The following is a 12162-nucleotide window of genomic DNA, read 5'->3' as shown; positions in this document are numbered from 1 at the left end:
ACTGGGTGCATTTTTGGGGGGGGAGCCAGCCACAAACACACCCCCAGGTCCTTCCTGGGACTGTTTGGTGCCCGAGGCTTCGGGTTCTGGCTTTTCGTGGCATTTCACGGATCTGGTAAATGGCGTTTGCAAAAAGGGGCTGGGTAACGACCCAGCGGGGGCAAAATTAGGAGAAACCCCGTGTACCCTGGCACCTCCAAACCCCCCCTGGCGACCCCTTCAAGAGCTGAAACTCCGCAGAGAGGGACAGAGGCTGAGCCCTGGGGGTGCTGCGGGGTGCCACGGGATGGGGACAGGGCCCCGTGCTCCACCACCTCCCTGCTCCATGCCCTGCCACAGGGCTCCCGTTAAGGCACCGGGCATCTCCATTTCCACACGTGCCTCTCCGTGCTGGTGCCCGGGGTTGTTATTTCGCAGGGAAATCAGGCTGGGGAAGGAACACATCACAGGAGCCTCGGGAAAAAGGACGTCGCAGCGCAGCACGGCGGGGAGGGCGCAGGGGAGAGGAGGAGGCGAGGACACGCTCCTCTGCCCCGCGCGCTCTCCAGCCTTCCTCCCGGGGTAGGGAATGATCCGGCACTCGGATCACCCCGGCTGAATTGAATTTCTAAACTGCCCCCTTGGGACACGGCGCCGAGGAGGAGACATCAGGCCGGGAAATGGCGAGGAGAGCAGGAGAAAGGGGAGGTCGGGGCGGCGCGGGGTGGTGACGGGGACGCGGCGGTGGCGCACGAGGATTTGGGGCGAAACGGCGGCTCCGCTGCGCCCCGGGGTGGCCCGAATGTTGTTCCCGTGCGTCCTCGCAGAGGAAGGCTCTGGAGGAGGTTGATGGGGTGTGCCAGTCCCCAAGTCCCCAACCCGAGGACCCCGTCCGTACCTCTGGGCTCCTCGGCTTGCTTGGCGAGCTTGCGGAGGGCGGCGGCGAAGCTGGAGGAAGGTGCTGCCTGGACGGACAAAGTGCTGCTGGCTGCCGGGCTGCCATTGGGGACCAGGGAGCCGTTGAGAGGCGAGGGGGTGAGGGGGCTGACGGTGGCGGTGGTGCGGGTGGCGGTGGACAGCATTCCTAGGGAAGGCGACTTCGACTCATGGCTCATGCCTGCCAACGAGAGACGCGCGGGGTCAGCGCCGCCGAGGGCAGCGGGGACAACAACGGGGAGGGGATGGGGACAGCACCAGGACCCCCCCGCGCCCCCTCCCCTCAGCATCAAAGCCAAAACAGCCCCCCCAAACCCACCCCAAAGCGGGATCCGCACCAAATCCCCGCGCACCCCCGTCACCCCCCACCCCAAAAAGCGCCCCCGGGGCTCATGCAATAGGACGCAGCCCCCGGGGGGTGGGTGCGAGCCCCCATCCGTGTCCCCCCCCCCCGCCCCGTTGAGCTCCCCGCGTGCTTACAGGGCGGCAGCTTATCTAACAAAGCAGGCGGGCTGCTCGCCTGCAGCAAACAAGCTGACACGGGGCCACCAGCTGCCGCCAGCATCACATGGCCCCGCTGAGCCGCCAGACCCTACCCGCGCGCGGATAACGGCACGGGGGGGGCTCAGCAGGGAGAGAAGGGGTGCCCCGGGGGGGCACGGGGATGGCAGCGCCCTGCTGGGGAAGGAGGGAGCCCCCCCGGGTAGTGCTCTGCTGCCGAAACCCGCAGTAATGCTGCTGGAGCCCGCTGGAACCGAACCCAAATCCCCGCCGCCGCGCCATCAGGTCGCCGGTTGCGCGCCCCCGGGGTGCTGCCGTGCCCCCCATCACCACCACGGCACCTTCAAATCGTCACCCTGCACCCCAAAATCTGACCGCTGCACTCCAAAATCCCATCGCTGCACCCCAAAATCCCATCGCTGCACCCCCAAATCCCCACCGTTGCCCCCAGCTCCCCACTGTGGCCCCCATCCGCACCACCCCGTCCCCAAATCCCCCCCCCTCGCATCTTCACCACCGCGCCCCCCGAGCACCCCAAAACCCCCTCCTGCACCTCCAAAGCCCCCCAGCTCAACCCCACATCCTCACCATCGCACCCCCAGCTCCCCGTGGCTGCACCCCGCAGCCCAGTGGCTCTATAGGGCCGGGGGGATGGTCCCAGTACCGTCAGGGCGCAGCGCACCCCACACCCCACTGGGGTGCCCGTGCCCCCCCCGCCCCCCGTCACCGTGCCTGTCCCAGCCACGTGCTCCAGGGCTCTCCACCTCCGAAAACAGCAACTGCTGATGTCAGGGCCCTTAAAATAGACTTCCAAATGAGCAGCTTCATTAACGCCGGCCTAAAATTAGCCCCGCTCCCGGGTGGGCAGGCAGGGAGGGGGGGCCGTGCCCGCTGGGGGGGGTCCTGAAGGACCCCGTGAGCCCCCAAGGGCTCAGCGCGGCCACCTTGGGCCACCAGGGCCACCAAAACGTCCCCTCTGCCAGCCTCAGGGAGGCTGGGGCAGAGCAGGGGAGGCCACGGGGCCAGGGCGGGGGGGGGCGCCGAGCGCCACTCGGCACTGATTAATCTTTGCCCCCCCCCGGCCCCTGGAGAGGCGGCCGGCGCGGCGGCGCGCGCTCCCCTCTGCCCTCATTATCCCAGCATTTATTAACTCCGGGGCTCTCAGCCATTGACTGCAGCCTTGTCGACACGCCGGGCTCATGTAAATTCATTACGCCAACAGCTGGGAAGCAAACCCCTGGGCTTCAGAGCAGCCCCCCCCCCCAAATCCCCGGACCCCCCCCCTCCCTTTCCACCTCCCCGTCTAGCTTGGGTGCGCCCCCCTTGGAGCGCAGGGTGCTTGGTCCGTTCCCCGGCACCATCCTGGGGGTTTGCAGCCCCCCGAGCAGCCCGTGGGGCTCCTCAGCAGCTATTAACCCCCGGCCCGACCCCCCCGGCCCCAATAAAGGCTGGAGATGCTTTGCTGAGCAGCGCTGCGCCTGCCTCCCGCTGCGGGCTCTGTAATTACTCCTCCCTTTCATCCCCGGCTCCTCGCAGCCACCAGACCTGGCCCTGCCACCTCCACGCTCTCTCTAATCACAGCCCCGTGGCGCGGGGGGGAAATTTTGGCCACCCCCCGGCCCGGTGCCAAGCTCTGTCTGCCCTCCCGTGCCCCCCCAACCTCCCCGAGACACGGCAGCATCCCGCAAGCGCCCAGCGTGCATGGCACCAGCATGTGATGCTCAGCTGATGGCCGCGGCCCCAGCCACCTCCTCCCCAAAATTCGGCACGCTCGGCGCTCGCCCGTGAAGCGGGGACGTCCCTGGAGCACCAGGGATCGCCGGGACGGGTTGGTTGCACGGGGGGAGCCGCGAGCTCCAGCTCCGTGGGGACCCCCCCGGCACCCCGGGATGCGCACGGGGAGCTCGCCAGCCCTTTTCCTGGCTGATTCTGGGAAAATTCTGCATCCCTGCCCCACGGCCGGGCTCCAAACCCGCTCTGCTGCTCTTTCCTGGTGATAAAATCCCTTTTTGCCCAGGCTGGGGCCGAGCAGTGCCACCGCTCAGCCTGCCCCCATGATAGAGGTGGTGTCTGTCTGTCCAGGTGTCCCCATCCCCACGCTGTCCCCTGGGAGAGCTGCCTCTCCATGGGGAAACTGAGGCACGGCGGGCAGGGAGATGGCCAGGCACAGGGATTTGGGACTCTGGGTGCCTCCGAGCTGTCCCTGTCCCCATCCCTGTCCCCATCCCTGTCCCCATCCCCACCCCACAACCAGGTGGGGCCTCTCCCGGGCCCCCCGGCTCGGTGGCGCGCCGCAGCTCTCCCGATCCTCCCTCCCCTCCCCTGCCTCCAGCTGCTCTTCCCGGCAGGCAAACCCGTGCTGAAAAACAGGTCCCAGACCCGGGGGGCACGTCACCGGCGCCAGCCGCATCACCGGGGTGGGGGCCGAACCCCAAAACAGGGCAGGGCGCCCCAACGCTGCCCCCAGCCCTATAGGGGCGCAGGAAGAGGTGCCAGCCCCCGGGGACCCGAGGACTCCAGGGGACACTGGGGGGCTGTGGGGACGTGGCTCAGGGGATGGCCGAGGCCACTGCTGTCCCCCGTGGCAGGACACGGTGGCACCCCGCGACCCGGCACCCCTTTCCCGCGGCACTCGCGCGTCCCCGCGCTGGGAGCGTGCCATCCTCCCTCCATCTGCTCCCGATGACGCTGGCGGGTTTTTTGGCACCGGGCACTCCTCCAGCAGCGGGAGCAGAACCAGTCTGGCTGCCTGCTGGGGCCGGAGACAAATAAACACGGCGGTGGCAGCAGCCGCGGGCAGCGGGAGCGGCGGGGACGGGACGGGGCGCGCGGGCGCTCGGCGCCGGCGGCGGAGGGGTGGGGAGGTGGCGGGGACGTCCCCCCCCCCCCCCGGCCATCCCGCACCCCAAAACCCGGAGCCTTCCCTGGGGACAAGGGATGCTCGCTCGTGCCACTGACAGCAAGTGGGGACGGTCACCGGTGTCACCTGCGAGGCTGAGGGCGCACTGGGAGGGGTGGCACACATGGGCAGAGGGGACACGCGTGGGCAGAGGGGACACATGTGGGCAGAGGGGACACGCGTGACGAAAGGGGACACGCGTGGGCAGGGTGGCACCGTGTCAGCAGCCACTAGAAGGCAGCGGGCTGCAGCTGCTGGAGTGACTGGTGACACACCAGTGCCACCAGTGTCACCAGTGCCACCGCAGGGCTCACGGCCCCGTGGGGCGCACGGCAGTGCGCGCCCCCCTCCTGCACCCTCGCCTCCTGCCATCGTTTTCCCCACCCGTGTCCCCCTGTGCCACCTCGCCCCGATGGGCACACGAGGGTCCTGGAGCTCCAAAATCCCCCCCAGCCACCTCGCTGCCACCGGGAGAGGGACAGGAGAGGTGGCACCGAGGCCACGAGGCTGGCTGCGGGAGGCTGGGGAGCACCCTGGGTATTTTGGGGTGCTGGCGGGGGGCGCACAGGAGGGACACTGCAGGGACAATCCCAGGGCATCCAGGTGCCACTGCCAGCTCCCAGCTGCTGTCCCCGCTGTCCCTGTCCCCCCCCAACGCAGGAGGCTGCCGGGAACCGTGGTGCTGGCAGGTTCAGCACCTCGTTGAAGCCCCCCCTCTGCCGGCACGGCGGAGGCACCTTGAAAGGCCCCTAATGAGCGTGGAGTGCCCTTCAGAGCAGATTGCCATTGAACCCAGCCCTGCACCAGCCGCCTGCTTAAAAGCAGCTATTTTCAGCTCCCGGGTGCACAAGCGGTGGAACTAATAATTTATTACCAAATACGATCAGGCAGCATCTCCAGCCCCTGGCAAATAGAGCGGGGAAAAAAAAAATAAAAAATGAAAATAATAATAATAAAAAAAAAAAACACACGGCGCAGAGGGAGGCTGAGCGAGCGAGGAGCAAGTGTCCCCCCCTGGGGCTGGACCCGCACCCGGAGCCACCCAGCACCCTCCTGCGGGCACCCCCCTGCCCTTTGCTGAGCCCCCCCGGGCTGGGCAGGGACCTCAGTGGGGCAGGGTGGGCGATGCCACCACCGAAGGTCCCCAGAGCCACCACTGAAGGTCCCCAAGGCCACCACCGAAGGTCCCTAGGACCATCACCAAAGGTCCCCAGGGGCACCCCAGGAGGTCCCCATGGCCAGGAGGTGCCACGGGGGGGTCCCTCTGGGTGCCGGCTGCAGCCGCGGCCCCATAGGGAGCCCCACGGGGAGCCCTGGGGTCGGCCAGCGAAGGGGTTAAGGCCCCGGGCGCCCGCTTTGGCTTTTGTTCTCCTGCTCTGCCTCTTAACCCCGGGCTGCAGCGATACTTCCTCTCCTTTCACCGCCTCTGCTCCCAATCTGGAGCCGGCATCCAGCTGCACGCCCCTCGCCCGGGGAACAGCTGCTTTGCATACATTTTCCATGCTAATTGCCTCGCTTTGTGAAGCCCCGGCTGAATGCAGCAGCCCAGAGCCTGGGCGAGAGCCTGGGCGAGCAGCGAGCACCCGGCCCCTCCACGTGCCCCCCTCCAGAACCTGCCCCCGGGGGGGGGACACAGCAGGGGGACACCGGGGGGACAGGACGTGCCAAGCCCTGCGCTCCCATGGGGACAGATCCGGGTGGCACAAGCACCTCGGGGTGGTGGAGGCGTGATGCTGAGCTCCACGGGGGCCACGTTTGATGCTCCTTGGCCACGGGGGAGGAATATGGGTTTCCAAACCCAGCACCCGAGAAGGATTTGGCCCCTCCACCAGCAGGGGACAGGCAGCAGGACCGCCTCTCCCCCACCCACCCACCACCCCCCCCTCCCCGGCCACGTTTCAGCCAGCTCCCCGCCGCGCCGCCGCGCATTTTCCATCAGCCCTCATTAAAACAGCTCTGCCGCCGCACCTACGACACGCTCCATTAATTAATTAATTGATTGATCGGAGCCCCAGCTCCTGCCCTCCCTCCCACCCCCCCAAGCCCTCCCCGTGGCACGGCCACCTGGCACGCAGCCGCTTCCTAACGAGCCGAAACGACGGCGCCTGTCCCCACAGCCACGCTCCGTGTCCCCAAGTGTCCCCAAATGTCCCCAAGCGTGTCCAGCCACCCTCCACAACCCCATCCCGGAGCAGCCAGGACAAGGAGGTCCCTTCCCAGCACCCACAGAGGGGTCTGGGTGACTTCCTCGGGGCCGGGAGCACCCCGATGGCTGGGGCCAGGAGCGGGGGGCTCCCCAGGGAGCAGCGAGCCCCCCAGGCGCGGTGCTATCAGCCCGCTGGCTTCCATCGATCTCTCCTCCATGGCTCATTGATCCGGCAAACGGCAGCGAGCAAAGTAATGAAGGCTCCTGAGGAGGGAGCAGAGCCGGAGAGGGACGGGTGGCGTGGTGCTACCACCACCCCGTGGGCTCCCGTGGTTTCATTCCCTGCCTCACCCGCCCTCGCCAAGGTGATGGAGGGCACCAAGAGAGCCAGGGCGGCTTTTTAGGCCCCTCGGAAATCACACCGGTGGCTCCTGCAAAGCCACAGCTGGGTTTTCGTGGCAACGGCCTCCTGGAGAGCTGGAGACAAGGGTGGCCCTCGATGCGCCCCCCTGCAAGCTGTCCCCAGCCCTCTGGGTCACTGCACGGCAACTTTCCTCGGCCGGCTGAGCGCACCCAAGGCACAGCCCCCACCTCCCCACGCCCTGCGCCAGCTGGAGGCTCCAAAACCTCACATATCCACAGGATGCTGCCGGCCCCTGAGCCTCTCCTCACCCCGTGCGCCTCGGGACGGTGCCGGGTCGTGGGGGCGCACGGCCGGCCTCACCTCGGCACCAGCACAAGGACTTTTAAAACAAAAACCACCCGGCTTTGGGGGCACGTGTGCCAAGATCTGCGGCCAGAAAACCTCCACCAGCAGCGGAGAGGAGCAGCCAGCCCCCTGCTTTTTGGGGAAAAGGGGGGCACACACGGAGGCTCCGTCGCGCGGCACCGTTGCGCACCGCCTGGTGCCGCCGGGCATCGCGTGGCTCGTGGCCCAGCTCTGCACAGCGCTGCTGAGCCTCGCACGGCGCTGCTGGGCACCCCACGAGCAGGGGGTGGGCATCACCCCGCACACCCCAACCCCATCCCAGCCCCATCCCCGTGCCCCCCAGCCCGGCCCCGCCGCGGGCCGCGCACGCTTTGCCGTCAGCGGCGCATTGTTCTCGGCGCGCGAAGCCCTTGCCCAGCAGATGGCAGGTATAACAAAGCAGCTTGCTGTGGCCAAGCCAATTATTTATCTAATTATGATTTACCACTTAACCACATGATCTTTCTGCAGAGTTGCGGGCAATTAAAACCGGGGTGATTATGTGGATTATGCAAATCGGCTGGAGCCGAGCGAATAAAATTGGAGATTAGGCTCTCGCGCAGGCTGGGTCTTGCACGGGGCAGGAGGGAGGCGAAGGGCGAGCGGGGCAGGGGCAGAGCCAGGGGCTCTGGGGCAGAGTTGGGAGGCAGGGAGGCGAGGTGAGGGGTCCGCTCCCTCCATCCCGATGCTTTTAGGGCATTTCGGCCCCCTCCAGCAGGGTCAGGAGGGGCTGTAGCCAAAACCCAGGCACCTCCGAGCAGCCAGGAGGTGAGCAGGGCTGGACCCAGCAGCTTGGTGACCCTCACCCTTTAATGCTTCAGGTTAATGAGAGCATCCCCCGTGGTTAGGGGCTGGGGGGGGGCCAGGATAGCGCTGCCCACCGCTGCCAGGGATGCTCGGAGCCGCAGCACGGGGCAAGCAGCAACGCCCCGGCCCCACAGCACCACCACCAGCCCCAGGACACATCCCCAGCCCTTTGGGGCCACCCCAATTGCTTCTGGACCCCAGCAGAAAGCTCAGCCAGCACCAAGGATTCGCCGACCCCGCTGTACCCCATCAGAGCCCACCCCAAAAAGGCTCAGCACCCCCGACGGGCGCGCAACAAAGAGCTTACAACACCGGGGGGGGGGGGGGGTTGGCGGGTATGAATAATGCAGCCTGGCAGATTACCCGGCCCGCCTGACTTGATAGGAGATTTATGCGCCGCGCGAACCCAGGAAATACAGAAGTATTAATGGTAATGCCTCTTGTCCTAGCAAAGGTCGCGGGCAATCTCCATCAATCCCGGCCGCGCCGCGCCGCCGCGAGGGCTGGGGAGGGGGCGAGGCGGGGAGGGGGCACCCGGCGGGACGGATGGATGGATGGACGGACAGACGGACGGACCCTGAGCGCATTGAGGGTCCCACGCTGCCCCTCCATCGCCGCCGCACGTTTTATGAAGCCGCAGCTGGCACGGCATGGACTGGGGGGGGCAGGTTTTACCTCGGGAGAAGAAATGAACGCTGGCAAACGGCAAATTTACGGCGCGGATTTTCGCTCCCCTAATACCGGCGCCATCTGCCAGCAATGGCTGGGCGACACCCTGTGCCCTGCAGCCCCCCCGTGCGCCCCAAATTCCCCCGTGGGGGTCCCCAAAGGGGCTCGCCCTCCGCCTCGGCACCTCCAGAGGAGGGTTGGGCAGAGGAGCGGAGCTTTGCGCTGCGCTCGGCTGTGCGTTTGCACCCTGCAAAGCTTTTGAAACCCAGGGGAAAAAAAAGAAAAAACGAGGAAAAAAGGAAAAAAAAAAAAAAGAGAAAAAAAGAAAAAAAATGAAAAAAAGAGAGGAAAAAAAAAAGAAAAAAAAGAGAAATAATTAAAAAAAGAGCATGTTTGGGGGCACGGAGCAGCGGGGGAGGACGTGCTGGGGGGCGACGGAGCGTATGGCGCATCGCCACCTCCCAGCCCCTGCCCAGCTCGGCGCGAAGAGGCTGGGAAGAGAGCAGGGAAGGGGCTCCCGCAGAGCCCCCCCCGCGGGCTGGGAGCCCGGCGCCCCCTCCCCGGCCTCCCCCGCGCCAGGAATTAGCGCGATTAGCGCCGGCGAGCCCACGTGCCGGTGCCAGGCAGGCTAGCCGGTGCCCCCGCGCGTGCAGTTCCTTCCCTTTTTTATTTTTTTTTTCTTTTTTCTTTTTTTTTTTCTTTTTTTTTTTTTTGCCTACAGTAATCCTCAGCCTTTAGAGCAAATTATTAAAATTCACTTATATTTAATCTGCCTGCTGGAATTAATTGAATTTTTACGCTTGGCAAATGTCACTCGGTGCGCTCTGCCTCCGAACGGGGGCCGGGCTGCAGGTGCGGCGGGCGCAGCCCCGGGGTTTTATCCCCCCCCTGGGGACACCCCCAGCCCCGGGGATGCTGGCAGGAGGTGGCAGGCACAGGACAGGCCCCCACAAGAGCCTCGTTTGGTGAGGTGCACGGGCACCGGGCTCTTGGTGTCCCTGCTGGGGTCCCTGGGGTGCCACCAGACCTTCCCACTGCGCATGGGGCATTAAACAGTCCCCAGATCGCTTCACCCGGCAGGATTTATGGCACGGCTGACCCCATAACGCAGCGTGGTACCCCATGGCTTTCAGGAGGACGTGGGGCACGAGGAGCATCTCATTTCCAACCCTGCTGCACAGGTTGGGCAGGAAGGGGGACAAACACCCCACAAATGCCCTCCACCAGCCCCCGGTGTCCCCCCGCCACCCACGGGGCGCCTGTTCTGCCTCCTGCCCCATCGCCGGGCACCAGCAGAGCCGCCCAGGGCCAGGTCAGGCTATTTCCTCAGCACGCCGAAACCCGGCGCATGCAACCTGCTGGCTGCCGGCTGGGAGATAAAAGACTTTCCTCCCCTCCTTCGCCTCCCTCCCCTCCTTCCCTCCATACTTCTTGAAAATTGCCAAAGCGTCTAATTTGCCTGCCTGGAAGGCCGAGGGAAAAGAGCCTCTCTCTGGCTGGGTAAGAAGCCCCGCAGACAAAGGCAGGATGAGCCACTCGGTGGTGCTGAGCCGAGGAGGCGCCCGGAGAGGGCTCGTGGCGAGGGGCAGGGCGGGCTCATCCTGCTCGGGGCGCTGGTGGCACGGCACGGCACGGCACGGCACGGCACGGCACCCCAGGGCAACCCAAACCCACGCACCCGCAGCTTCCCAAGCTTCTCGTCGGGGTGGCACGGGCAGCGTCCCCACGGGACACCCTGGGGACCATCCTGACGCCGTGGCTGGGCACAAAACGATCCCTGCTTGTCCTCGGGGACAGCACCCGGCTGTGCCATCAGCCCCTGGCTGGGGACGCTCATGCCCTGGGTTTGTAGGGTGGTTGGGGGGGGGAAGTTTGGCAGGCAGGATGCGGGGACCCCAGGGCCAGGGCCGGCAACTTCCCAAGTGGAGTGGCGCTCGCTCGCCCCCCCCCCCCCTCCCCCTGCCCGCCCGGGATTATCATAAATTAAGCCGTAATTACTCCATGGAAATTTACAGCACAAAGATGCGGCGCTAACAAGTGTGTTTCGCAGCACCGGGGGGAGATACAAAGCGCCATTGTCTGGCGGGCACAGAAAATCTGCTCGGCCACAACGCCACGGCCCGGGGATGGGGACACGGGGACGGGGACATGGGGACAGGGACACTCCGTCTCCATCCTACAGCCTGGAGCAAAGGGGACGGCCACGTGCGGCTCACCCGGGGGGTGTTTTCCCCGCGTGGGGGCACGGATAGGGGCTGGGAGGCAGCAGAGCCACCCAGGGGGGGATGGCACGAGGGGACACCCCGCGCCGAGCGGTGCCCCAGCTCCACGGCTCCTCCGTTGGCTCCCTGCTCGCTCCGTGCCGGCAGCCGAAGGCACGGCAGCACTAACAAAGGCTCCGAGGTGGCAGGATGTCTCCTTTATTCCCGCTGCAGGCGAGACAGGCACGTTTGCTCCCAGCTCTTTCATCCTGCCACGCGGGACGGCTCGGTCGGGGGAGCCGCGGCGCTTGACACTCGCCGAGGGGATGCGCCGGGGCCGGCTTTTCATCTCGGGCTTTCATCTGCATCCAAAGGGGAAGCACCACGGCGAGGCAAAGCTGGTGCTCAGCATCTCCCCTCCGTGCTCCGTGCTCACCGAGGCGGGGGGGGAGAAGCAGCAGCGGGCTCCAGCGCCGCCTCCCCGCACCCCCCGCCGCCCAAATCTGCGCCTCGCTGCCACCCAAGGGTGCCCCCCTCCCCGCCTCGATGCCATCCCCGTCATCTCCCAAGCCTGGCACGCACGGGGTTAACAAATAAAACCCTTGGGGAGGGGAGGGAGAGCGGGGGGGGGACAGGGACGGGTGCCAGCGCGGGGTGTCCCCCCCCCGTTTTCTTCCCCGCGCCCCTCTCGCCGCCGGCGCGCTCAGCGCCGGTGCTGCCTGCCACGCTCCTACAGCTGTCACAGGCATTAAAAAATAATAATCAATGTGGAAAAACAACAACGCAGCGCGAAAAATTTCAGGCGGCTAAAACAAATACGGCAATAAAAGGAGCCGGGGATCCTCGCGCAGCTCGCCGTGCAATTAAGCAGTTTTCTGCTGTACGCCGATAATCACCTAATTATACTATTAATGACAGTTCAACCTGCTCGGAAATAAAAGGACATTCTTCCATAACAGGATGCCAGCTGTTTGTTACAGATGTCAAACATCTTTAAAGCATTATTATTAAAAGAAGGGGGGAAAAGGAGAAAACCCTGCAGAAACGCGGCCCCCCCCCCTTCTCCCTTTTCCCCTCCGCCTTGCGCGCGCGCTCGCAGCGGGGCCGGGCTGCACCCCAAGGTGGGTGCCATTAAATTAAATAATTCCTGGCGGGGATATTGCCACGGGTGACACGTCTCCGGCTGCGGGGGCCTCATTGCTTCCCCCCCCCCAGTCGCAGACGTGCATCGGGGTTTTTATTCCCGGCCGGTGGCTCTTTGAAGCACGCCGGCCTT

General features: G+C 65.7%; 1 protein-coding gene across 1 annotated transcript in view; it reads right to left on the bottom strand.

The window, feature by feature from the left end:
• GSE1 (Gse1 coiled-coil protein) overlaps positions 1 to 12162 on the bottom strand; it is a gene marked incomplete at its 5' end in the record, with an annotated part of 94456 nt that overhangs the window by 11530 nt on the left and 70764 nt on the right. Inside the window, 1 exon segment of the mRNA XM_084294786.1 lies at positions 878 to 1096. Coding sequence (XP_084150912.1) covers positions 878 to 1096 — 219 coding nt within the window.

The sequence above is a fragment of the Netta rufina genome (assembly GCF_964035555.1).
Source record: "Netta rufina genome assembly, chromosome: 13".
In the NCBI taxonomy this organism is placed as follows: Eukaryota; Metazoa; Chordata; class Aves; order Anseriformes; family Anatidae; genus Netta; species Netta rufina.
Note: the sequence above shows the minus strand (reverse complement) of the source record. Positions and strands in the feature narration are given on the sequence as shown.